A 26,916-nucleotide genomic window follows, 5' to 3' on the forward strand; every position below is an offset into this window, starting at 1 on the left:
ATGTTAGTAATACTTTTCAACAATATTACTATTTTGCCTTTTTAGTTTATGAGAATATAATTTTAATAAATACTATGAAATATGAGTTATTGAATTGCCTCACACACATGCAGTGTATCAAAAGTTCGACACTCGAATAGAAGAGACATTTAATGGAAAAGTTGATATTTAATGCTATCAGCTGACGAGCTAATCTTTATTCTTTCTTTTTTAATTAAGTTTCATATGCTACAACAGCCTGGGAAAATATATAAATTAATAAAATATTATAAGCTTATTTAAAGTATGACTTGATATCTTGTATATTTACACACACACACACACACGCGCGCGCGCGCGCGCGTACAAATAGTACGCAGAGCTTTCCTCACTCAGCTGTGTTTATCTTGGTTTATCTGTTAACCTAGAAATGGCTGCGATACGCAGATTCGCCCAGTTCACTGAAAGGGCGAAGTTTCTGAATAAGTGCTACTTCACCAGTCAGAATGGCATCCTGGGGTCGTTTTGCACGATGGTGCAGCAGCCACAGAGAACGCGGTTCAGTTTGGTGAAACTTAGTTTGATCGGCGCGGTGACCGGCACCGCAGTAGGTGCGGGTTATGCCTATCACAAGATTAAGGAAGCCCGGAAGAACATCGCTCTGGAGGGAACGCAGTTCGAGACCACGTTACTCAAACACAAGCCACCTGTCACTCCGTCCCGGAAGGTATCCCGAGATTTCACATTGCTCTTGTTACATGTCATTAACTCAATCACGCCTCTGTCTCATTCCAGGTTGTGTCTCCGGTGGATTCCACCGGTTTGAAACTTACGTTATTCCAGTATCAGACATGCCCTTTCTGCTGTAAGGTGTGTAAAATTTCAGAAATTGTGCAGATATTCTGTAATCTCTCTTTCCACGCTTTGACATTTCTTCAAAGTAAAAAAAAGGGCGATAATTCTATCTCCATTAATAAGATAATACAAATATATTTGATGAACCAATCTATTGTATGAATAAAATTATTTATATTTTAGGTCAGAGTATTCTTGGATTATTATGGAATATCTTATGATATTGTGGAGGTAGATCCAGTGCTCCGTAAAGAAATTGGATGGTCCTCATACAAGAAGGTTCCGATTCTTTTGGCTAAAGTAGAGGGAGGCTATCGGCCTTTGAACGACAGCACTATGATAGTGTCACTTCTTGCTTCCCACCTCCATAATATGTCTCATACTATCGAGGAATTGGCTGATTATTATCCGAGTATAGGCATACATGATGAAAATGGCAAATTTAAATATGAGATTATAAACAAGTATTTCCTCATGTTCAATAAGCAGCTTCCAAAGAATCGGTCAATGAACGATATTAAGTACGTAAATTTTTTTTAATACACACATGATTTAATGAACAATCGCCTATTATTTTACCTTTTCTTTGTGTTTAGCGAGGAACGTAACTGGAGGAAATGGGCAGACGAGGTATTCGTCCACACTCTTTCGCCAAACGTCTATAGAACGATTGATGAATCCTACAAGACGTTCAAATGGTTCTCAGAAGTGAGTGAATCTATAAAATTTTGTCTCAGTAAAAATATTCGCGGAAACAATGATGTAATTATATATAAATAATAATTTTTAATCTAGGTTGGCAGATGGGAGGAATATTTCCCAACGTGGGAGCGATTGTTGATAGTGAATGTGGGTGCGACGGCAATGTGGCTGATAGGAAAGAGACTTAAGAAAAAGCATCGTCTAAAAGACGACGTGCGGCAATCGTTATACGACGAAGCGAATTACTGGTTGCGCAATATAAAAATACGCGGCACTACATTCATGGGTGGCAACAAGCCTAATTTGTCCGATCTCGCAGTATATGGTATTTTGAAGAGTATCGAAGGCTGCGATGCTTTTCAAGATTTACTGACTCATACAAATATCGGTATTTGGTACAACGCTGTGAAGGAGCAAGTTGATGCACATTCTGGTAGCGCGAATTTGAGTAGATAATAATATTGTTCCATCATGTGTATAGAGTTATTTATTTACACAATAAATCGTACTTATAAATATTAACAATGTAATTTAACAATATCGCTCCCTAGATAAAAATCATGTAGGTCATTACACCAGTCAAATAAGAAATAAATTGAACCATTCAATTTTAAATATGTATAAAAATTGAATCTAAACATTTTTATTTTAAAATGTTTCTTAAATAGCTATTTACTGGTGATTGCTCAGTGACTAGTGCAGACCTTATAATTTATATACATAACAGTATACTTAAACTGCACAAGGTAACTGACGAAACATGAGTGCGAAACCTTTATTTTGGGCTTCTAGCATTTCGTCGCTGTTTGTAACGACATAAAGTATGAAGGGCTTCAAGTTTGCTAAAAATTCAGTATAAAAAATATTTAATACCGTTACAATATGTAACGTAGCATTAAATGATTACTTACATGTTTTTGTTATAAATCCATTTCCGCAAAATCTGTCTGTATTAACAAAGGCGCTATTTTCACTCGGATCAGGTATAATCACGAAATCGTTAATACAGCTAGCTCCAGATTCTGCTACCAAGTCTGTACCTGTCGATGCATAGGATGATTAAATGTCGTGGCAAACGGTAAGGTATTCTATGATCCATGTTTTATGAAGTACATTCAATGCATTCAATCATTTTTAGTACATTTATAGGAAATCTTTAAGGAAATATTATCGATTTACCTATTATATCTGGGTCAAACGATCCTGTGTCTCCAGAGACGGAAAAAGAAAATCTATTAATCTGTGACCACTCAATACTGCAGTATCCTAAAGCCATCCTGATACATACGCCATAACGATGATTCACCATCTGTCGCGTTCCAATTTGAGGAGCTGAAATAATTCTTTGTTTAGATCTTCGTTTAGATGTAGATTAGTTTTATTTATAATTCGCTGTGACGTTTAATCGACGCGTACCTCGAGCGTTCTCCGTTGTACCAAAATTAAAACTCATTACAGTGCCGGAAACAGTCTTGTAATATTGTAAGCATCCATTAGGAGCTGAAACAGAAGTGAGGGATAGTTTTGTCAGCCAAAGAGATAATAAAAACGTTCGTGTACCTCTGTCCACAGAATCACATGCTATTTGCAAAATCCTTATGTTCCAGCGTCGATCAAACGCGTAATCCGCATTAGTATCGATGGATATCGTGATTGGTGTTGCTCCATTGAAGTCAACGTACACTGAAATGAGATCTCGTGTTTAATTAATCCCGCTTTCCTAACTTATACGAAAATTTCCATAAATTTTACCATGCTGGTTGGTGTCTTCCCCGCATATTCTAGGCACCGTAGATGAACCTCCCGATACCAGAAACACATCTAAATCGCAAAATCCAGTCGAATTAGGCTGAGCCCAGGTAGCCTCCAGAAAATCCAGTCGCAACTGCGAATGTGAAAGATGTAAAGATTGGTGACTTGCTCTTTAGAACTGATGCATGAAATACGCGTTACCTGACATATATTGGAATTACAGCGTTGCACCGTGATTGTGCATCGTTCTCCACCTCGATAAGTGATGGGATATCTTGGACTTACAAAGTACGTGTTGTTCATATTGGTGGTAGAACCGCAAGACTTTTGAACTGTACATATATAATATACAATTTATAATAACTGTAATAAATTGTAATTTGTATCATTTATTATCGCAAGATACATCCCTTTATTTTATATATGATGAATAAATTAAAATTTATTTTATAATTTATATTTCCTACTCACACACACAGCAAGTGCCCAATCCGTTGGCGCACGGTCCCGATGGATTACCTCCATAATTTATGCACTCCCGTCTCGTGAAACATGTGCCATTAAGTTGATCGATGCTCGACAGACACTCGGAGTTAGCGAAACGTACGACGCTGAATAGTGGAAAAACTGAGCCAGGATACATCATTTCGTTTAAAATATACATCTGAATGATATACTTGTTATTCTTTAATTGACTTACACCTTTCCTGACGATTGAATCGGAAGTCAAGTGATTTGATCGTCGAAGCATTATCTCGTAGGGATCGACTCAAATTAATAGCCTGAGCGCTTATGACAGACAGGAGAGTAAAGTAGCCGACTAATAGTATACTGATCATGTCTGGAGACGCAACTGATTTCAAGAATTGAACTCTGGCTCTTAGGGAATACCGGTAACGGAACATGTGTGCTTAAACGATCACTACAATTAGCACGTAGCCAAACCTGGGCTTACTGTTCCTTTAACTGTACGTTTCTGTGAAGTATTCCTACTTTATTGAAATAAAATACATTATGTCATAGTAATGCGAATTGAAAAAATAACGCAGTTACAAAAAGTTTTACATATAAAAAACAAGTTGTACATTATTACAACAGTGCACTGTACAAGATTCGGCCCTAAATATAAAGATTAAAACATTTTTATTTCGCACGATTAAAACGATTTCTAAAATATTTTTAACAATCTAGTATATATATGGATATGTCTGACCGATAACAAATTTATAATTCCATGTTATCTCAACCTGCGGTTACATTCGGGGTCCGACAGAACGGACAATGCCCGTGTCGTAACAACGCTAGTTCGTAGTCGTCCGAATGAAACAACTGAAATATCATGAAATATGATGATCATAAAACAGAATTTTGTAAAGATTAATTATATAAAATAATGTTGTGTAATTTACCTTTAAACAGCACTTGCACAAACTAATCTGCAGATCAGGTAAAAGATTCCTAAAGTATCTAGTCTTAAACGGCTTAGGCCACTTAATAATTATCACGGTGGACGGATCCATACTCTTCAATACCCCTCTTCCAACAGTCACTGTAGAATTACTGGATTTTTCCTATGACAGACATGTTATCTTTTTATATAAACGGTTTTACAAACGCTTTATGCGATGTACATTCTCAGTGTTAAATACCTCGTATCTCATTAAACGAGCGGTGAAGAGGTCAGCTTCGTTGGAAGTTACGGTAAATTGATCATTAACTGCGAGATCATCTGGGGAAGGTAATGGTTCTTCTATCAGTTTTTCCGCTTCCTCATCCGTAATGTCATCTTCCAATTCAAACTCGACTAATGGCAGAATTTCTGTAAACAAATACTGACTTAATAGTGTCATTACTTAAAAAAATTCTGTATAAAAAATACAAGAATTTTAAACATCTTAAATTTCTACGAATTCTGATCCATTACTTACCAAACATAACGAAGGAATATTGAAATTTTAAACCGCATTGCGTGCAGTTACTGCCAGACACATTATTCGTCGGCATTAACGGATTGAACGTGGAACACTTATAGCATAGAGGCAGTAACTCTTCCGGATCCCGGTACGGATAAGATCTGGCAATTAGAGTTGACGTTTCCATTTGCGCCTGAAGATTCGCGGGAATCTTCATTGAACGCAATTGGTCCAGCAATTGCATAACCAGCTTGTTGGCACCTAATATTCGCGCTTGTTTCATCAGACTGTACATTATCGTCATCCTCGAGATACCTTCTAGTCGCCTGTTTTGCATTTTCATGAGCAAATATCTCGAAATGTTGAATAATGCCTCTGGCATTAGAGATGTAAAAGGCTCTTCCTAGAACACGTAAACATTGTGAAAAAAATGCAACAAAAAAGACATGTCACATTTCATATAACTATCATACCAGATACTTGTATACTTCATGATATGCATAATAAACATCCGCTTTGTCAGAATAATTGAGAAACATCGTCTTTATCTCTTCCACGCTTTTCGACAAATCCAGACTCAATTGCGACAGGAGCCAATAAAAATAAGAGGCATCGCGAAACCGTTTCTCTATCACAGCATTGTTAGCCAACATCGTGAGTACAAGTATAGATTCTTCCGGCTGTCCTGCCATTTGGAACGCTGTAACCGATATTAAATGTTAAATATCTCGACGTACGTTCCGATGCGACAGCAATCCGCACCTTCTTGAGCCTCGGAAAATCGTCCGGTCTCCGCTAACCATCGTGCGTACGGCCCGTATATCCGTGACTTCAACTTCGGATTTCTTTCTGCGAGTTCGAAAGCTTCGGGCCATGCTTGTGCGTCTACAAGCACGTCGGCAACGTCAGGATCGTCTCCCAGTCGGCTAAAAACCTCCGCCGCTCCGTGCGAAGCACCCAATTGCTTAAGTTTCTTGGCGATCATGGACAGGTTGTCTCTGTCCGCCTTATCCAATTGTCTGCCTACTTTGATCAGCATGTCGATCCAACCATATTCGGCGATAATACTGATGGCACGATCGATATCTCCCGCGGAGAGGAACATCTCGGCCGCGGCGCGTGGCTCGCCTAAGCTTTTTGCCCATTCCGCTCGTCGTCGCAACAATACTGTACGATCCTAAAGATTCAAATAAATTATTAAATCTATAAAGATTATCTAATTATTTATCCTGTTTATCTTTATTTTACTCTATGATACTTTTTATATATTAAGCTATAAAATCCAATCCCGTTTAAGAACAAATCTTAAGCTTAAAATTTTAATTATAAACCTGCGTATTGCCGGAAGCAATAAATTCCTGAGCAATGTCAAACATCCGTAAATCGGAGTACATATCGAGAGCATATTGCTGCAAACCGGCTTTTTGATAAAGCTTCGCCGCATCGCGGAGTCTTCCCATGGCAGCCGCGGCAGTAGCCATGCAAGCTTCTCGTCCCCATTCGCCAGATTTCAATTTTTCCTCCACCTCGGACACGATCTCTATGTAGCGCAGCTTCTTTACTCGCGCAAACGCCGAGTACGCGATGTTCAATTCCAAATTATCCAAACACGCCGTTCCTAAGGCGAGCCAGTCCGATTCAGCCACACCTAAACATGCTATGTCATAAGCGTGACTGTACAATCCGATGTCTAAATATTGATACATAAACAACGACAGTGGCACCTGCAAATATTCAAATATAATTGTATAATATTAATGCACAATATTATTAAGCGTCGAGGGATTGTTTAGCGTTGACGGCTTACCTCTAGCGTCATGATGGACGAACCATTTAAACAGTAGAGTTTTGAACCATTGTGCCCTACGACGAAACCAGAAAACTTTTGTCTGTATTCAGAAAAGTTTGCAACTTTTATCGCAAGGTAATTGTTGCCTGCAAAGCACATGATATCTTCGAAAGCGATGTTGAACGCGACGCTGTTGACATCGTGGAACTCCTGCAGTTTCTCGGCGGTGCATAGATCGAACACGGACAGATCACCAGTTTCGCTGACCACTGCCATTCTCTCCTTTAGGGAACTGATGTCCAAGCATCTTACGGCGTCTTCGATTTTCGCAACATGCGCGGGAAACGGATTGTCGAGATATATCTTCATTACATGTCCGCTTTTCAAACCTAGTATCAAAACTCGTATTATAACTATCGATTTATCATGACAAGATATAAAATTTTTTTCTAAAAATTTACCAGCTATTAAGCATTCCTGTCCAGCGGGACCACCCGCCACCTTAATGTAAGTGATAAGTCCATCAAGTATCCATTCTCTTTCTATTATCCCGGCAAACGTAAGACTTTGCAGACGCCTTTCCAGACACAAAACTAAGTGGTTCGAGGTGACAACCAACAGATTACAGTTCAACGTCTGGTTAAGCTTGTCGCGTATCCTGTAATGCATTCCATCGCCGGTGCCAGACGGTTCGTAAATGATCACGCGTTCGGGTAACTGCACAGCTAATCTGTTTCGATACACCGCAATACGGCATACCTACAATATTATTTTAGAGTGTTTTGCAACCATTATGAAATTAGTACCTTATTTTAAAATTTTTGGTATAATTAAGAATACTGGCTTTTCCCTAAAGAGTTCTTGATACTTTTCGAATTCTGACAATTAAAAATAAAAATTTATAAACATAAAGTATCAGCTTCATGATTTTGCGATATGAAAATTAGTCTTGGATTTTTTGTTCGAATTTTATGCAGACATTGCACTCACCAGATCTTTACATTTAATTCGAACTTTCTGATTCGTGATTAAATGCTGTATTATCACGTCGGTCATGTTTTCCCTATACGCATATCTATCGCCATACAGACCATGTACAATGTTCCAAGATAATTGTAGATATGTTATTGTTCCATCTTGAGAACCAAGTGCCTATGAATAATCGCTAAATAGTGGATTATTAAAAAAAAGTGCGCAAATCATATTTTGTAACTTACAACATGCGAGGCGGTCGGATGAACGGCACAGCTCCATACCCATGACGAGAAAGTATCACCTACGTTAACTAACTGTATGCCATCATGCGTCATCAATAAGCATTGTTTATTACTACCGCAAACGAGAAGGTATTGGCCTTCCGGGAAGTAAGAGACTTTAAGAGGTACAAAACTAAATGTTCTTTCTCTTCTGACTGCTTCTCCACCGATAGTGTAAAATGAAATTACTCCATTCCATTCAGCGATGCAGAGAACATCTGTAGCATCGTCCCTAGATAAACATCAGTAATATATTTTTTTTTCCGCATGTTTATATATATATATATATATATATATATATATATACATATATTTTTTAATTATTTATTTATACAGCACATGGAATTATATATACTGTAAAGGATTCCATGATACACTCCAAATTGGTACTCCAAGTTGCCGTTCAATGCGCGTTTTTTCTTCACCATTCTGAAAAATATAAAAAACCATTAAAAAATATTTAAAATATAGATAAACGTTAAGAAATTATTATATATATATATATATATATATATATATATATATTATATAGAAACAAAAAGAGCAACATACTTTGTTTCTTATGGATACGTGTCCAGTTGCGAGACCAAGGGCTAAGTATTGTCCATCTCTTGTCCATGCACAGCAATTAACCCTCCCACCAGATTTCTGTTTCTGTACAGCTTTCTGTTCCGCGGACCAAAAGGCGATGTCTGAGAGTGAACAGCTGAGAAGCTGGTGCGAGATGGGATTAAAATGCATGCACTGTACAGCTTCATTGTGTCTAAGCAAAGAAAAATTATGAGATTTATTAAAGATTCATATTTTTCAGAACTGGAAATAAAACTTACGAATATTTTAATATCCCTTCCAACTTAGAGGTCCAAATAATAACACTTTTGTCTGCACTTCCTGATGCAAACTTCTTACCGTCCTTTGCATAGCACACACAATATACCGTGTCTTTATGTCCTATAAAGTATAAAAATATAAAATTACAGAAAAAGAATTTTAATAACTGAAGACAATTCTTTGTAAAATAATCACCCTTTAATGGTTGAATCAAAGCACCGTCATTGGTCTCGTACACAAGAACTTGATTGCCAGAGGCAACAACCAATTGTGTACCATCTGGATTGAAGCAAAGATCATATATACTGAAAAAATATAATAAAAAAGAAATAATAAAAAGTGTATAAAAGAATATAAATGCTGGTAAAAGTTGAAACATAAAAAAGAACATCTTATTATATCTTTATAAACAATTCAAACAATAAGATGTATGATGAAATATATTTAATAATTAGAATATATTTTTCATTTTCATATCAAACATCATATATAGATAAATAATAAATTATACAATTTATATTCTTCATATTATTATAATTGTGATAATTTTATTTAATTTTGCTTATCTTATAAAGGCTTAATAAAGCAACTTATGCTTATGTAATTAAAAATTTTTTGTCATTTTTACTTCTCACATTCACATTCAATTTATTTATAAAAATCCATTTTTATATAATTGCTAGGAAACTTTCAATGTATTATTCTTTTACCATTGATCCGATTTTTCCTGCACCTTGTCGACCCATGCTGGATGTGCTCTCATTGTGTCACATTCAGCACAGATTGTCTAATATTGTTGGCTTAGCCTGCAACAATATTTATTCTGAATTCTGACACACGAGCTACACGAGGATCTGTTTCAATTTGTTTGGCGTTCGTCCAGTTGCCATGGCAATCGTAAAACAGACAGGTAAATGTCATAGACTTCTAATAAGTCTATGGTAAATGTAGGTAATTCCTTTTTGAAGGACTCTACTACACCGATTGTTAAACAACGAGATCAAACTATTATTCCAGAAGTTTGCTTTCTGTTAATAAGAAAGGGCACAACATTACTATTCTAGTGAATCGGCAAAATAATTAAAAAAAAGGTTGGAGAGAGAGAGAGAGAGCAACGCGGCGTCTGCCGCATCTCCCGGTTTTACAGTATGCAAGATTAGAGGTTGGTTGACAGTACATGCAAGTATTATACGCGAGTCTGTTTTCAAGAATCCATCGAACGCTAAAACACAAGTGTTTCGTGTTTTAGGGCGCATTATTATTGTGTCTAGTGTCTCCTTGTTCGTGTTAGGTAGAAACAAAAGCGCAAAAATGAGTAATTCAACTATTTCGGATCAATCGCTGATGGACAAATCGATGCGGAGTGTTTTCGGTGAGTAATTTAACACGAGCTGCAATATTTTTTGCAGTGATAATGTCATCATCACAACGTTTCCAATTATTTTACAGTCGGGAATATCCCGTACGAGGCTACAGAGGAGAATCTGAAGGATATCTTTAGCGAGGTTGGGCCGGTGCTCTCGTTCAAGTGAGTCATGTTTTTTCGTTGTTCCGTGATTAATTGCATCGAGCAACTTATTAAAATCATTTCCACCGAATCTTTCAATATCTTTCTTTAACATTTAATACAAATCTCATAAATGGTAGCAACCAACTAAATGTTCTAAGAAAATACAACTTGAATCTATTGATACTGAATTGTTATCTAGTTTATAAGAAAATTACTTGCAATAGAGTATAGTTCTCTCATCTATTATTTGCTTATATTTCTTCTTTTTTAAAAACATGCAGTCACGAAATTAATTGTCCAGACACAAAGTTAGGAATTTGAATGATATTTTATAAATGTATATTTGATTTATACTTCTTCCTAGTCTTTTGTCTGCATTTATTTACATATTTAATTATTGCAAACAGATTAGTATTTGATCGTGAGACAGGCAAGCCCAAAGGATATGGATTCTGTGAATACAAAGATCAAGAGACAGCTCTAAGTGCTATGAGAAATCTGAATGGATATGAAATTGGTGGACGAACATTACGTGTGGACAATGCTTGTACGGAGAAAAGTCGTATGGAGATGCAAAGTCTTCTGCAGGGACAGAACACAGAGAATCCTTATGGGGAGGCTGTTCAATCAGACAAGGCACCAGAGGCAATAAGTAAAGCCGTGGCATCTTTACCACCAGAGCAGATGTTTGAGCTGATGAAACAGATGAAGCTCTGTGTGCAAAATAATCCAAACGAGGCACGTCAGATGCTCCTGCAGAATCCTCAGCTGGCATACGCTCTGCTCCAAGCACAAGTGGTCATGAGAATAGTCGATCCACACACAGCTGTCAGTATGTTGCACAAGGCCAATCCTATCCCAGGTGTATTGACACCATCCGAGAAACCTATTCCACAGATACAACCGAAAATTGAGGAACCATGGGCACCGCGACCCCCGCCACCTGTTAACGCCCCAGCGTCCATTTTTGCTGGTACGACAAGTCTGCTTTGTTGCAATGTTGATTGTTATTTAAAAATTGTATTAATAATTATTATAAATAAATGCGTTAGGATCTTGAAATTGTATTCACCGATTGTCCGTAAAGTCCCATTCGAGTACGGAAATTGACGAATTGTTAATGAAATGATGTGGCTTTATTGAACTTTTATTTTCACAAATATACATGTATATCTTGAAATCTTCATCGTCAGCTGGACAAAAAACTTACATTTAAAATTCAATCCGTAAAAACAGGTCAGGACGTAGATCTCCGATTGAACAGGCAGATAAATCCGCGTGTAGCTATGGATCAAGATTCGAGAGGATCACTGGACAAGGAATTTAAATTTGACATTCAATCCGTAAAAACAGGTCAGGATGTAGATCTTCGACTAGACAGACAAATAGATCCGCGTGTAGCTAGGATGGATCAAGATTTAAGAGGATCGCCTCAAACGCAACCTGCGCCGGTCAGCGCACCGTCGGTGTTGCCGGTTACCGCCGATCCAAGGGGGGCAAACGTGTTTAACGTCACGGACAAGTAAGTGCATCTCGCGTCGATCGGTAGATCTTGATTGTAAACTGCGTAATTGAAAGAGCTCTTCTTCACAGCATTCTTCCTGTGGAAGGAATCGAAAGGTTTCATATACATATATATATATCTTTTAGAATTAATCATTGTTTCTTACATTAAACTGACATTATTTTCAGCTTCTACCGTGATCCGAGATCCGAGAGATTTGGCAGAGATTCGAGAGATCTTAGGGATTCCCGAATGCCCATCGATCCTAGGATTACTAAACCTAATCGTAAAATTTGTTAAAATTTTTGATATACGTTATTATATATGCATTTTCAGGATTGGGATTAAATTCATTTTCTTTTAATTTTTTTAAGTTAAAATTAATGCTTATAAAATTAATTACGTTAAAAAATGCCTAAACTAAAAACTAATTCAGTAAAACTTGTGTCAAGATTAAATTTTTTAAATTAATTAGTTATTACTTAACTCTTTGTATTTTATACAAGTTTAAGCATGTGGAAATTTAGTCAAAATTGTTTTTAATAGATTGAATATGAATGAATTGAATATGACTGTTTTTCAACTCGCAGCGACTCCTGTTGCTCCACCGATCGTTCCAAGACCGGTTGCTGCACCAACTGTACCAGCACCGAGTGTCGTAACTAGCAATACAACCGGCTCCTCTGCTGCGCTTTCGCAGTCTGCGAGTTCTGCAACTTCAAGGCTAGTGGCCGGAATGTCTCCAGCGGGAAATATTCCTAGTGGTGCGTCCGATCAGGAGAAGGTACGTTGCAGTAAACTACTTCCATTGACAAGATTGTTTATCTTTTATTGTTTGTGCTTTTTTTTGTAATTTGGTTCTAACGAGTAAAGTCATCTCAAACAAAATGTCCTTATATAATCGTAATACTTATGCTTTTATAAAATAAAATATAAGAACAAAAACACACTTGTACGTATGTAGGAGGTCATAACGAATTTGATTGACTGTATAGCACATATCAGAATGATAGTCAAATGTGTCATTACATTTATATACTTTTTTAATTTATCACATATGTAAAAAAATGTTAAGTATAGTTACGTTTAGAATAAAAGATTATAATTTTTTTCGCAGGCGGCCTTGATAATGCAAGTGTTGCAATTATCTGACGAGCAAATTGCAATGCTTCCGCCTGAGCAGAGGCAAAGTATCTTAGTGTTAAAGGAACAGATTGCGAAGAGTACACAACGTTAGTATAAGAGAGATAATATAAAAAATCTCTAAACCTAATACAGCAAAACGTGATATACGATCGCTGCATTTCTATAAAAATAAGATTTTACAACGCTTCTCTTATAAATCATAACCTATTTATACATACACAAAATAAACTATCCATGGTTATGAATTTTTTCTCGACTTACTTAAATCATACAAATCTTATGAAATAAATGCATGTGACTTAAGTAAAATTGGAAAATAACTATTATTGATCATCAGTCTTCTTTGAGTCTTTAAGTTGATAAAAACCTTCTTCTATTAAATGAGCATAAAAAAGTTCTTGGCATGTTTTGTCCTTATATATCTCGACCACAAGATTATTTCCATCGTTAATGTCCTGCAATGATAATTAATGTATTTTCATATGACTTTTAAATAAATAAGTTCTAAATAGACTTACTATAATTCGGGCCACGACCGCTTGATTATATATTTCATTTAGTTTCGACGCTAACAAGCTAATGTCGTTGGAGACATAGTTTAGCCCCCAAAATGTGCATTTAATAGCCATAGCGGGTAATTCCAGCCATTCTTCCTTTGGTATACGTAAATTGTGGTCTCTAGACATATTTTATTTTTATTACATAAATAATACGAAATTGCACTATTCACATGATAAAAAACGATATTAAAACATCTCACTCACTTAGAGAGTACGTCCAATTTTTTATATTCATGATTACCAAAATCGACGTAATACAATGAAATGTTTATATACTGAGTATTTGGAATTCTTTCGCTATTAGTGATGATACATCTATACCACGTGTTATCGGCAAATTTCGCAATACATGGAGTATCTAACGGAGGTTATAAAATTAGTATTATTGATAATTTTGTTGAACGTATCGTATTGCGTGTCAATGCAATCACACACACATACTATATTTATCTTATTAAATATAATTGAGAAATTACTTACTCATCGCAAAAGATGTTATTAACGGTTGTTGACAAATATCACTTTGGATCTCCGACATTATAGCTTCGTATTGTAGGTAATATTCGTGAAGCTCCTAAAATATAAATGTGAATTAAATTGACATTTTTTTATATCAGATGTACTTAATCATAAATTTGCTTATACCCACATTAGAAAATATATCATCGTTATTTTGCGCCAGTTGCGCGTATGAAGTGATGGCGTCTTTGTTGCAACATAATATTAATTCAATGTATTTTGTTTCTTGCGGAATGATCAAATGTTTGTATGAGGCAAACTGCTCTTCTTCCTCCGATTGTGGTTGCGGTGTTGAAGAGATCAAATGCATGTTTGTCATTTCTATCGAAGATAAACTTTCGGTGTCGGATACCTGTTTGTTCCTAGGAACTATATCAAGCAATTCCATCTGTGAAAGCTCTATTAAATTATCATTAATCAGATTCTCGTTTAATGTATTATTCAGCGTATTTGTTTCTGATAAAGATTTTTTGACAGTATCGGCTGTGCATAGCTTATCGTAGTCGCTTATTGTATCTTCAATCACAACATCCCTAGTGGAGTTCAAATCTTCATCGGAATTATCCGAATCGTTCCAGTCCTTTCGTTCGATCTTGATATTCATATCCATATGATTTGTGAGGTACAACAAAAGGTCGCATTTCCATGGCCGCAATAATGTTATTGATACCTGCAGATAATGAACGCGTTATTACATGTATAATGTTACAACAAAATCGTTAACGGAACCTTATTAGGTTCTAGAATAAAGGTTTGTTTATATTCATACATTATTTCTGATGTAATTTTCCATTTAATACTTACAGATAAATATGCGGGTTGACGTTGTAAAATGGACACCTTACATTCTTGATCAACAAGAAGCGCGTGTATGCGATCTAGATCATGCAACATCCATTTACCACTTGGGGATGCCTAGTGTACGAACACGTGGAGTAATTAAAAAAATTATTAAAAAACGAACACAGAATTATAACATTAAATTAACTTTCCATTTGCAATCTGGATTTTTTTGGCATAAGCAAAATTTCAAACTTTAATATTTATTGAATAAATATTAAACATTTGTTTAAAAACTATTTGGTAAATATATTAAGATAACCTTGAATTTTACTAGATTTTTTAAAGTCTGGAACATGAAAAAAAATTGGGCAGAACAAAAGAAGATTGCAGATGGAGGATTAATATTGTCAAAAAATTCTGTTACCGGTCTTAATCCACTGATGACGCATTTTGTGCACTGGATAGGAATGTGTCCCAGTCTAACATAATCTGTTACATGCTCTCTCTCGCAGTCTTCCACATTGCCGTAATCGACAAATTCCACCTAGATACAGAACACATGATAAAAAAATAATGATGCGAAAATAGTGGTTAAAAGTTAGAAATCATCAAATAGATTATTATTTCTCACCTGTAATATATTTCCTAAATTTTTTGCAATTCTACCTCTATACCACTTTTGATTATAATGATATTGAGCGATACATATTTCTCCTTCTTTCCATTGTTTTTCTTTGTTTATTTTAATATTCTTATAATGATTTTGCAACTCGGTTTCTATATAGTGCAGCATATCGGCATCTATAATAAAAGTAAAACCAAATTACATATAAACATAGTTTTCGAATAAGATTGCATTGCAACAATTTATATAAATGATATAGGCATAGATATTGATAAAGATATCAATATAAAATTCCATGCAACTTTAGAAAACTTTATGTAGATACTATTATTAATCAAGGGAAACGTACTATATTTCTTAGAATGTAAGTACACGACACATTTGTTATCCACATACGTTGGTATGGAATGAAACACTTCTTCCGTTATTTCGTTCGGTGGTAACCAGTCTGAGAACTTCTCTGCACACTCACGATTTGTCATAGTATCATTGGATTTAATATTCCAAGTTGAAGTGTTTAAAATGTCAATATTATTATGATACGACGGATCGGTTTTATGCGATATCGTGGAATCGTTCATTTCAGTCTCGTCCGCCTTGTTAAACCATTTCACTTCTTCATCAAATGTCGCGATCCAATTACCGCTCTCCAACTGCTGCTTAAATTCTTTAGCGAGAGTCGAGTCTGCTTGTGCGAAGTAACTATTAATACATAATAAATTATATATAAATTAGATTAACAATCATGATTCATTCGAACATTGCATAAAAATGAAAAGCCCTTTTTTATAAATTATATAATGAGTTGATTTAATTTCTTACTTCTTAATGGGCAAGGCGACACCCTTTTCCACTAACATTCGGTTGACAGAATTTATCTCTATTTTAGTCGGTGCTAATGGCCCTGGTATTTTCGCCTGTCTTACCCAAAGCTCAACAGGTACCACGTCATCTGACATTTCTTCTTGAACCTTAACATACACGGTACGAATAACGCATGATAGATTTTTATACTCGTGATCAATTTTATTACATGCAGTAATTGCAATTAATATTTTCTTTATTTAACTTTCATCAAATAGTTTCTGAAGACATTTTAGATGATTTGTATCAGAATTAAAAATATAATTTTATTTATAATATGTATAAAATGAAGAATATTTAAAGAGAAAATCGGAAAACAGAATAATTAAAATTTATATTAAAATACATATATACGTCAAAATACATGACAGAAAATTATAAATGGAATTCTTTCCTAAAATCCGATACAAATTAGCATCTAATCTGTCATGTAGATTTTTACAAATAACAATCTGTTAAATTCATGGATTAGCATAAAAGAAGAAAAAGACAAACCAGAGTTTCTTACCGGTTTAGTGATATAAAATTTACAATATGCATTATCTCGTATAATCTCAGATAGCGTTAAGCAGGATAACGATGGCCACGAGGATGATCCGCCGCAGGGCAAAATACCAGCCAGCTTCACTTTGAAGCAATATGTCATTTCCTTAGCAAATTTTGAATGGAGAATTTGTATATCCTTCATTGTCACCGTTTCTTCAATACCCATGTCGTAGAAATAAACCAACACCTCTGTTGGAGATGTTATCTTCAATATTTTCGCGCGGAAGTAGGACTTGTCCTTTACGGAATACACAGCGCAAAGTGCGCCTTCTTTCCAATTGTCTCGCGGTGCGGAGAGAAAGTTATCATAGAATTTTTGCATTGCAGAAACCATTTTTGCGTTTGATTTTTCATATTCTGCCTGCGCAACGTAGATGCAATCTGGTGTAACCACTCGTTGAACACGTACTTCTACTTTGAACGGATCTTTAGGTGTCTCGTCTTTACTGATTATACTCTCCGTGTCATCTAACAAAATGGAAAAGTCTTTGACAGTATCATCAGTTTTCTCCAGTTCTGAAGGACATGCTATTGAAGGATATTTAAGGGTTCGTGATTTTTTCTTCAATTTGCTACATTAAAGAAAAGAAAAAAAAACAACAAAAAGTCAAATATCGCACCTGAAATAAAAAGTCCTTTCAAGCCAAAAATTTCATATCAATGCTCACCTCATATTAAAATCGTTAACGACGCCTGCGCTTTTTAACTGTCGGCTGATGTCGACATTGTCGTTGTACATACATCCGATATATCCGTTCTCTATTTGTTTTCGAGGATTCACCAGGATACATTTTGCTTCATTGAAAAGAGTCATCAAAGTTTCACAAGCTTCTGGTTTCCATGTTCCATCAGGTTGAGCCGCGACATACATTAACGATATTTTTATGGCCTAAATCGAACAATAGAAAACAATAAGCTTATTATTTTGTATATGGAAAAAAGTTCAACTTACTTGCGCCTTAAATATGGTGTATCTATGTGGAATCACTCGTAATGCATCGCGGTCTTGAAGTAAGGTACGTCCCCAATCCACGCAAAACACTTTAACTTGATTTTCATTAACTATTTCAGTGATTTCGCCGCGATACCAGATATCATTGTCTAATTGCACAGCACATGGTAAACCTAATAAATTTAAATTCTCAAATTTTCTTTCTACCCAGAATTATTGATAAAATCTGTCAAATTTTTTCAAGACAATTAAGTAATTAAGGAAACATCTTATTTGAAAATTAAAGAACACAAACCAATTTAAATGATTTTTTTAATATTATGACATTATAACAATATGTTAATTATATTTACGGATGTGTAATTAGTATTATCGAAATAATAACCTTGCTAATTCAGAAATATTTGTAATTATAAAACTGACCTTTCTGTGGTGTTTCAATCATTTTTGCCGAAGTTTCTTTTTTATAATACTCATTCAGCTCATTTCTTAGTTTCAAAAACTGACTTTTTAGCGTTGCCTACAAAGAGATTCACAAAAATACAACAATAAAAAATAGCACAAAATTGTTAATTCTCTCTCACTCACTCATATAAAATCATAGAAAATTTTTAAATATAATATAATTGTAATTGTTTTACTTTAGAGACATAAATTTGATCCGGAGAGTCAATCCAGCCAACATTAACTATCACCGTCTTATTTAATATAAGTCCTTCTTTGTTATAAACATAAGTAGTTTCCGATTTTTGGGCCTGCAAAGGAAAATTACGGTATTATGTGCGACAAAATAAACAAATTAACAGAACACCATTATTTCACTTTTTAAGAAAGCTTTAAAGAAAAGATTGACTAAGGATCTGAGTATTGGTATGCAACTTAAATCCAGGCGAACACTATAATAGCATTATTAGCAATATAATAGCGTAACATATACATATACTTTAAAAACTACTTACACTATTTTGATTTATATCCAAACGCGCGTGATTCATCATTTTCATAGTGGTACACATTGATTGTGGACCCATATTAGTATGGATTAAACATAGATCGACATATAGCATGTCAGGGGTGGATTTAATGACGGACATCGTGCATTCACTGTAAGATAGAACATTTTTCCAAATGGTTAACGGAAACGTTCACGTTTTTCTCAAGTACACATAAGAATCCTAAGATTCGCTAATGGCTTACATTCCACTGATCAGCCGCATGAAGTCATTTATGCTCGACTTCGTCCAGAACATATTCTTGGGTACCACGCCATGCAAGCTGCATCGAATCGCTTGTGGTGGCAGTGTTTGTAAATGGTCAGGGATTTCTAACACTCTCGGGGCCACTACGTTGTATTCCTCATAGCCATAGTCTATGTAAAGTACATTGTATATCTTTCCGCCATCTTTAGTCTTGGTCACCAACTTTACGCTTCCTCGATACCACTCAGTACCATCCGGTACTGTTTTCCACTGTTTAACAATGCACATGTCATCTATAAAATATAAACACAAACACACATGATTAATGGCATTCGCGAATAATACAGGGTGCGTTAAGCAGAAAAATGCGGAAGCGAAAAGCAGCTTGAATAAAAGGTTCAAGGTTTCTTTATCAATTAATTCCTACTTCTATCTAAGAAAGAATTAAAGGCAAAAACTAATCTTATAAAAGATTTATTCAATTGTTGTATCTTCTAAATGTAGTTTGCGTTATCGCGAATGATCGTAATTATGTAAATACCCTGATTAATATTTATCGGGGCTTCTTGTTTGTAATTGTTTGCGTATATTATCAGGTCTTTCTCCAACTGCATGAAGTCCGCTTTCGTGGCCACTTTTTGGACGAAGAACAACGATGGATTGACAGTGTACGTCACTTTCACCTTAAACTCGGAAATGCCTTGAAGAAAAACGAGAATCGATTAGATTGAGGACCAAAATTAAGGATAAAAAGATTAACTTACTTTCTTCTTTTTTATTTTCCGTCTTGATGGATGTCGATGGTGATGGTTCACTTAGTGATGGTTTATTCAGTGACGGTTCACTTGACGATGGTTGTATTACAGACGATTGTAAATCAATGATCTCTATATCATTTTGTAATTGTTTAGCTGTATTTTTCGATTTCACATAATCGTAATTATATAAATTAAGTAAGAGATTTTATTGGATGGTAATAATCTTATTGAATCCATCGAATACATTGGTTTGCAGTTTATTAGAAAAAAATTATAGATTACGAAAATCCAAAGATGAGGATATCTCATTTTTGGAGAAGTCACTCGAATCGCGGTAAAATCAATGTCCTTACTTGTACGCGGTTTTTTTGGTAAAGGTGACACCATGTAATTCTTTGGTAGCTCATCTTTTCTCAAAAGACTATAGGATGAGACTGGTGGCAATTCGATTGTACAGTGATCTTCTATGGCTGCGACGATCGAGTTATCGATGATAAGTCTATTTAGGAGAAACCATGTTGCATTAGCGAGCAAAATCATTCAGATAATTCATATTTCATGCAATTCTACATTTTTGTAGAAATAATTTGTAACTTAGATATGCCTATGGATTTCGATTATGTCATTAATAAGGAGACTTTTAGAAACATTAAAAACGTTTAAGTTATTAATGACGAAGAAATGACCAAGCGCGAGTCAGCAAAAAGAATTATAAGTTAGCAAAATATATTTTGCGCGTCTTGATAGATAGTTCCTCTGATTAATTCGCGTTTCGTTATTTACTTTGCGTTGTGATTCTGGCCCATGTCCTTGTACATAAGATGGCAAGGGAGATCCGCCATTTCCGTAAGAATGTTTATCGCATTTTGTACGTCCACCTTGTGGAAGGTTTCTTTCACGTAGGAGGCTATCTGTAAAAAATATTATCAAGTTCAATATAAATCGCTATTTAAAAAAATGTTTTTTTATGTACAGTAAAAATTTGGGATCAGTAACTCTTTAACTTCATCGAATATCTAATTGTTTTTAATTATATTCATCCATTACATTCACTTTCATGGCGGTCGAATTCTTTTAACGACTATAATAATTCTTTATATCTGAAAAACATACCTGTAACGTCAACTTCAACTTTGCCTCCTGTGAACTAAGCTGTGTTTGGATTTCCTCTAAATTATTCTTGAGGATATCATCTTGCTGTTGCAGCTGGTTCATCAATTTCGCTTCCGTGTTTTGGAGAACGCCGTGTAGATACGCAAAATGTTGGGCGATTGATGCTTCGATGGCTTCGCTATTTTGCAAGTTGTACGTATTGGATATAATCGCTGAATTTACTTTCTGAAACAATATCACATACAATCCGTTTAATATTATGTCCATTATATCGTGTTCTGTCTAAAATGTATAAAAATATATGAATAGAATTAATATTATGGTTTATGCAGGGAATTTCACAAAAAACAATGAACAAGTAAATATGAATGTCGAAATAAAGGGATTACATAAAAAAGAACACTGCAATAAGTTTTCGTTGAAAAAAATATGTTGAATAGAACGAGAGATAGATGTTCGATTTAGAGAGTGAGAAATGGAGTACGAAAATATGCGCGAGATGTGGGAAAGGATCGACGAAATGTATGTCCGTTTACGCAAATGGCTCGACATTGGAAAATATTATTGCGCGCACGCGTCGGAATCGCCAAAGAGGCATTTCCTTCGCGAGTTTCGACTCACAAGTTCGTGAGAAAAATTTGTCATGTTGCTGAGCAAACTCTCAGGTCGCGGTTTCGTTCTCGCGAAATCATCAAATCGGCGGAATCAACAAACTGTACTGTATTATGCTCTACCGTACCACTTTGTGGTTCGCTCTCGGGAGAGTCCCCTCGTAAATTATTATCGCGAAAACTCGCCGCTATATTAATCGATGACTTTTACGTTGCATTTGCACGATTGTTCGCTAGTTTACAAGCGACTTTTCTTTCAAGGCAATGCAATGATATTTTCTTACTAACGTTAATTACAGAGAATAAATCAATTTTTTGGTCATTGAAACACGTAAATGTAAATAATATTCTCAAAAATTGTTATCAAACACAAGATGTTCGATGATCGAATAAAATTAATTCGTTCAACTAAATAAAAGATGAGTTCTATTCGATGTTCTATATTATAGTTAATTTATTTATTAAAATATTGGCAAGCTGACTACCAAAATCAGCGAGTGCGAGGACAAGATTGTTGTTGCGATCGGCATCGCATGACGGCAGAAGGTCGGGCTCGCGTTGTTTTCTCGCCTCGAGGAGGATTCCACGGCGGAGGGAATGAGAGACCGGGTTCCTCTCTCATCGGAGAGAACGGCTGGGAGAGGCCCCGTGCACACGAGTGGGCCGCTGTGCGAGGCTAATACCGTTCGGCGAGCACGAGCCTTTCCTCAGTCTTTCACGTCCCGAGCGACCGGTCGCACATTTAACCGCAAGACAGTTGTGAAGTTCCGTTCGCCGACGCGGGTACACTCGCGTCTCCGTGCTTTCTTCGTGCCGCGGTCGGTCCGCCCTCGCAATGCGTCCGCGATCGTAGACTTCTCCCTTGGTGCCAACACGGAGGCGCAGGTCGCGAGGAGTAGAACGAGGGTAGAAGCGGACGAGAGCGGAGGAGAAGAGGGATATAGAATGAGGCTCCTCTGCGTGGCGATTGTCATCGCGAGTGCAGCGTTCCTCTTGACAATCGTCTCAGGTGAGTCTCCCGTCACCCGAACGGTTTCCTTGCCGCACCTAAGACTCTGCGAAAGTGTTGGCAATTTTCTAGTGAAAGCTAGAAAGGAATAAAAAAGCTTAGGACAAAAGCTGCATGCGCTTCTGTCGATTATTCTTCGTCGAGTTCTTCTCTATCACGCTTGATTTATTTCTTCTCTCCTTTTTGAATTCTTACTAATCGTACTCCCCATCTCGGGGCTCACCCTATGAGCTCACTCGTTCGGATCAGCCTCCGCCGAGTGTGCTCCCTTGAGCGTTGAAATTATTACAACGCCGAGAGTGAACGGACGTCGCACGAAGAAGCTCGCGAAGGCCATCGCGCGCGGTTCTCTTCGCGTAGTAGCTCTAATTAAACGCACGTAAACCTTAGACCGATTCACAGACGATGCGTTTTCGTCAGATGAACTTAATTTGCCCACTCTCCCTCGTTCAAGCAAACCGCGCCGGTACCTACTTCCTTCCGGGCCCACCCTTTGACTGTTTGCGCAGCATAATTAACGCCGCCCGGCGAAGACGCTAAAGCGAAAATTCTCCGTTCCGGTCGATTTATCAGGTTAAACAAGCTTGCGTCGAATTATAAAGAACGGTTCGAAATTTGAGTTACAAATTATAACGATGCTGGAACAATTTTTTTACCATTAGTTCTTTTTTATCTATTTCCAATTATTATCTTCTTATAATCAACTTATATGAAAAACCTTCTTCACATATTTCTGCGGAAATGAACAAAACTAGTTAACAATTTTTAAAGAAACACGGTTACATGTTAATAATTAATATATTGTCTTAAAATAAAACATTTGAGATAAATGTTTTTATAATCCCTGGCGAATTTTTTTCTCTCCTCTTTCTTTACATAAAAATCAATTTCTCTCTAAGTCTAAATTGATATCACTTCAAATACCAAAGTAATCGAAATCATATCTGCAAGCTTTTGAAAGGGATTTCTCTTCTTGCAGTTCGACTTATCGCTTTCAGAGGATCGTACGCGAATGCTAAGTCGTCTCGTGTTTTCAAACACGATCAAGTTCAATAAACGAATAAATCGAAAAGGCGGTGGTTACGGTGTCTCATCCCAAAGGATATCGGGTGATAATCGATGATAAGCAGGGGAGATTCAATCGGTGACGAGCCAGAAGCTCGAGCCGCACGCGAGAGTATCGCCGGTCACGATTTCTTCGTCGCTTTTATTTCCATCGTTCGCGACGGAAATGTCCGTGGGCATCGCGGCTCCTCTCTTTCCTGCTCCCCATGCCGCCCCACGATCTATCTATTTATTTATCTACGTGCCCCCGAGTATAATGGACAATAAAACGTTTCATGCGCTAAAAAGCAATAACCGCACGCGGACGCGCGGGTCGCAAAAAATCGGCTGGTTAGCGAGGGCACAATGCGTGGTTTTTACGTTCTTTCCCTCCCTCCCCTCACCCTCTCTTTCTCTCTTTTTCTCTCTGTGTGTGTGTGTGTGTATGTGTGTGTGTTTCTATCTCCGTGTCTCGCCCTCTTTATTTTTATCATCCCTTGGACACGACATCGATCGAACGACCGACGCAAAAGGACAACAAAAGGGAAAAAAGGGGAAGTGCCCGGCGCGGAGGCTAAGACCCGGAACACGTCAACGGAATGGGAGAGAATGGAGGTAACACGGCAGGTTTTTTCTGAAAACAAACCCCTACTGGACATCGTCTCAATTACCGCTCGAACATCCCTCTCCAAAAGGCGGATTTCAGACGAAGAATACTCTCCCTCTGAGCTCCGCGAGCAGGTCGCGGATCCGCTTGTACGACAAAACCCAACGACGACAACGACGGCAACGAATCCCGCGATATCCCGGTGAAAATCGAACAAAATGGGAAAAATTTAATGGCAAATAACGATTGTTGTCAACCTCCATCATTCGAGTATCCAAGCTTTAAGGGGATACTGAACCTGTCCTATTTTATCGATTATTTTGATTATTTCCAATTCACCAATCTTTTAATTGTATTTACAGAATTAAAAATCCTTTTCCACAATTAAAGTACAGACGGTAACATAATACGCACGTAAGAATTTTATTCAAAAAACGAAAAAAAAATTTAATATAATTTACAAATTAAAATATTTTTTCGTTTTTTATATAATAAAATTCTTACGTGCGTATTATGTTACCGTCTGTACTTTAATTGTGGAAAAGGATTTTTAATTCTGTAAATACAATTAAAAGATTAGTGAATAGAAAATAATCAAAATAATTGGTAAAACAGAACGGGTTCTACATCTCCTTAAACGAAACTTGTACTTAAAGTTTTCGTCGCAACAGTTATTAATGTTTATTATGCCATCGGAAGCAAACTCGCCAATTTTATTTCGATTACATCGACGATATTTATTTTAACGGTTGCTGTTCACGGATTCTGCATGTGGTAACTCTTGCGGAAAAAATCGGGGAGATCCGTCCCGCGATTGATTCGAAAGGCGTTTCACCTCGAGCTGTTTATACTTGGACGATCTAGATAGAGAAACATCGACTCAAGGATCTCGGTCTCTCAACCTCATTCCTTTTAAGAATGATTAGAATAGATTCGTCTCCATGCATTTGCGTGTACGTCGACGATCGAAGAGAAAGATGATAATATAATTAATCAAATCGCGCGGATTATACAACTGTCATTTGATGACTTATTCTTATATATTATTGCTATTAAATTTATCATGTCAAATTGTACCCAATTTGAGTTATTTTTTATTCCTGTGTCATCACTGCTTTTATTTAATACATCGTTAACTTAACTATAACAATTTAATTAAAGAAGTTTAAATTCCTTTATGATTTAAATTTAACTTTAATTTATTGTCTACTAGGTGCACACGTTAATATTACCACCGCTTACTTTAAAACTAAGCAATTTAATCGTAGAAATGGATGGATTAGATGTAGTTTTTTTAGTTACACGTGTGTATGTTTTGTGTTAAAATAATTTAGTAATTTCGACACACATAAAAGCTGAATTTAATTCAAAGAATTGATTTAAATTTGATCCTTTAATATTTAATAGTGTATATCTCTTCGAGAGATGGCAATCGCGTTGTTGTCGCGCCAATCTGCATTTTCACTTGGCGCCACTATGAAACGCGACTTTTAAACCTTAGCGATAAAATAAAAATCGCGCGCTTCAAATGCTCACGTACCGTGAGCCGTGGCGTTAAAAGCGTGCGTGCCGTAACATGGGCTGAATTTTTCCCCGGTGCGCGCGACAAGGAATAGTCCCATCCGTCCGGTTCGCGTCGCTTCGTTTGACAAAAACGCGAGTTGCGTTTTCGCGCAGAACGCGGATCGGATTAACTTCGCGCGAAAACGCTCACCGAAACGGAAGAAGCTCATCCTATCGTGATACTGATATTCTACAAAAGAAATATTCTATTGTAATAGCGTTTGTTAGGCTGTTTGCTTTAACAGCATGCAAATATTATAATTACCATATTTCTACGAATAAATCTATTTGGTAAAATCTTTCAATTTTTCCAGCAAAGCAGTCTTACTGCAACATTAAACGATTGATTGTTGCAGAGATACGTTCGCTCTCATATCCAGTAGCAGTAACGAGTTTGTCGCGATAGCTAGATTATCTTTCTCCCGTGTGGGATGTATGAGTCTTCGTTTTCTAACGCCGCTCCAGTCACGTCGGCTGTTTATTACAGATCTACCGCTATAATAATCGCGCCGCTCCGCATAACGCGCATCTCGTGCGAGTGAAAACGTAATATCTTCCGCCGCGTGCGAAATGCCCGCTGACGATAATGAATAGATAAATCTCGCGCAAGAATAATGTATTACTCCGTGAATGCACTCGGCGGTGCGCATTTCGTATGTATAAATTGTTCATCAGCGACCGTCGCGCGCCCGCCCCAATTTTTTTAACATAAAGTAAATATCCCAGTGACCGAACATATCTCTGTATATTTTAGTTAATTTTGTAATTAGATCGTTTCATATCGTGAATCCTTACAAAAATTCGACAATTTTGGCTCTGCAGCATTACATCCGATTGCATTTACCTATGATCTCAGGAGAAAATCTTAAAGGTTTTCTGACAGATCGTAAGACCGCTTCCTAAACGTCGCGTAACCAGCTACGATC

The 26,916-nt window shown here is 36.6% G+C and overlaps 6 protein-coding genes across 12 annotated transcripts in view; 3 read left to right on the forward strand and 3 right to left on the reverse strand.

Moving 5' to 3' along the window:
• Positions 1–41: 41 nt before the first annotated feature.
• On the forward strand, positions 42–2,058 carry LOC105831516 (prostaglandin E synthase 2). Its single transcript, XM_012671700.3, has 5 exons — positions 42–706; positions 775–849; positions 1,018–1,355; positions 1,431–1,542; positions 1,630–2,058. The coding sequence occupies exons 1-5, from the start codon at positions 410–412 to the stop codon at positions 1,990–1,992; spliced, it is 1,185 nt and encodes a 394-aa protein (XP_012527154.1). The 5' UTR covers positions 42–409; the 3' UTR covers positions 1,993–2,058.
• Positions 2,008–4,219, reverse strand: LOC105831515. 2 transcript variants are annotated; one of them, XM_012671699.3, is made up of 9 exons: positions 3,989–4,219; positions 3,760–3,915; positions 3,490–3,620; positions 3,289–3,421; positions 3,097–3,219; positions 2,953–3,036; positions 2,716–2,868; positions 2,448–2,576; positions 2,008–2,378 (listed from the first exon to the last, which is right to left on the reverse strand). In XM_012671699.3, exons 1-9 carry the CDS (start codon positions 4,191–4,193, stop codon positions 2,269–2,271), a joined length of 1,224 nt encoding a protein of 407 aa, XP_012527153.1. In that variant the 5' UTR covers positions 4,194–4,219; the 3' UTR covers positions 2,008–2,268. The 2 variants fall into 2 exon arrangements, with proteins under 2 accessions (XP_012527153.1, XP_028046376.1); XM_028190575.2 differs by having other exon boundaries at positions 2,953–3,219.
• A 42-nt stretch (positions 4,220–4,261) lies between these two features.
• Positions 4,262–10,025, reverse strand: LOC105831514 (intraflagellar transport protein 122 homolog). The gene is made up of 16 exons (XM_012671698.3): positions 9,788–10,025; positions 9,273–9,382; positions 9,077–9,197; positions 8,799–9,009; positions 8,602–8,675; positions 8,208–8,478; positions 7,981–8,142; positions 7,452–7,749; positions 7,009–7,379; positions 6,533–6,925; positions 5,964–6,378; positions 5,675–5,901; positions 5,217–5,604; positions 4,938–5,107; positions 4,698–4,859; positions 4,262–4,617 (listed from the first exon to the last, which is right to left on the reverse strand). Exons 1-16 carry the CDS (start codon positions 9,838–9,840, stop codon positions 4,531–4,533), a joined length of 3,513 nt encoding a protein of 1,170 aa, XP_012527152.1. The 5' UTR covers positions 9,841–10,025; the 3' UTR covers positions 4,262–4,530.
• A 104-nt stretch (positions 10,026–10,129) lies between these two features.
• On the forward strand, positions 10,130–13,748 carry LOC105831500 (cleavage stimulation factor subunit 2). 2 transcript variants are annotated; one of them, XM_036287949.1, is made up of 9 exons: positions 10,130–10,239; positions 10,327–10,449; positions 10,527–10,605; positions 10,995–11,560; positions 11,824–12,109; positions 12,181–12,207; positions 12,280–12,377; positions 12,682–12,875; positions 13,209–13,748. In XM_036287949.1, the coding sequence occupies exons 2-9, from the start codon at positions 10,389–10,391 to the stop codon at positions 13,326–13,328; spliced, it is 1,431 nt and encodes a 476-aa protein (XP_036143842.1). In that variant the 5' UTR covers positions 10,130–10,239; positions 10,327–10,388; the 3' UTR covers positions 13,329–13,748. The 2 variants fall into 2 exon arrangements, with proteins under 2 accessions (XP_036143842.1, XP_012527123.1); XM_012671669.3 differs by lacking the exon at positions 12,181–12,207 and having other exon boundaries at positions 10,233–10,449.
• Positions 12,900–26,916, reverse strand: part of LOC105831497 (RING finger protein 17) — a 146,672-nt gene continuing 132,655 nt past the window's right edge. For 3 of the 5 annotated variants that reach the window (XM_036287945.1, XM_028190608.2, XM_036287946.1), the window contains 22 exons: positions 21,157–21,381; positions 20,827–20,954; positions 20,397–20,542; positions 20,050–20,196; positions 19,827–19,985; positions 19,284–19,578; positions 19,046–19,190; positions 18,728–18,841; positions 18,510–18,606; positions 18,087–18,259; positions 17,803–18,023; positions 17,097–17,706; positions 16,547–16,695; positions 16,074–16,426; positions 15,731–15,900; positions 15,524–15,643; positions 15,121–15,231; positions 14,447–14,986; positions 14,278–14,371; positions 14,002–14,155; positions 13,756–13,915; positions 12,900–13,692 (listed from right to left, as the gene is read on the reverse strand). In XM_036287945.1, coding sequence (XP_036143838.1) covers positions 13,561–13,692; positions 13,756–13,915; positions 14,002–14,155; positions 14,278–14,371; positions 14,447–14,986; positions 15,121–15,231; positions 15,524–15,643; positions 15,731–15,900; positions 16,074–16,426; positions 16,547–16,695; positions 17,097–17,706; positions 17,803–18,023; positions 18,087–18,259; positions 18,510–18,606; positions 18,728–18,841; positions 19,046–19,190; positions 19,284–19,578; positions 19,827–19,985; positions 20,050–20,196; positions 20,397–20,542; positions 20,827–20,954; positions 21,157–21,381 — 4,443 coding nt within the window. In that variant the 3' untranslated portion in view covers positions 12,900–13,560. Of the gene's footprint in view, positions 13,693–13,755; positions 13,916–14,001; positions 14,156–14,277; positions 14,372–14,446; positions 14,987–15,120; positions 15,232–15,523; positions 15,644–15,730; positions 15,901–16,073; positions 16,427–16,546; positions 16,696–17,096; positions 17,707–17,802; positions 18,024–18,086; positions 18,260–18,509; positions 18,607–18,727; positions 18,842–19,045; positions 19,191–19,283; positions 19,579–19,826; positions 19,986–20,049; positions 20,197–20,396; positions 20,543–20,826; positions 20,955–21,156; positions 21,382–22,252; positions 22,396–26,916 lie in introns of those variants that run through there. The other 2 variants (XM_036287947.1, XM_012671664.3) reach the window with 2 other exon arrangements.
• Positions 22,341–26,916, forward strand: part of LOC105831501 — a 61,167-nt gene continuing 56,591 nt past the window's right edge. Inside the window, exon 1 of the mRNA XM_012671670.3 lies at positions 22,341–22,776. Coding sequence (XP_012527124.1) covers positions 22,365–22,776 — 412 coding nt within the window. The 5' untranslated portion in view covers positions 22,341–22,364. The remainder of the gene's footprint in view (positions 22,777–26,916) is intronic.

This window comes from Monomorium pharaonis, chromosome 6 (assembly GCF_013373865.1).
Source record: "Monomorium pharaonis isolate MP-MQ-018 chromosome 6, ASM1337386v2, whole genome shotgun sequence".
NCBI classification, from domain to species: domain Eukaryota; kingdom Metazoa; phylum Arthropoda; class Insecta; order Hymenoptera; family Formicidae; genus Monomorium; species Monomorium pharaonis.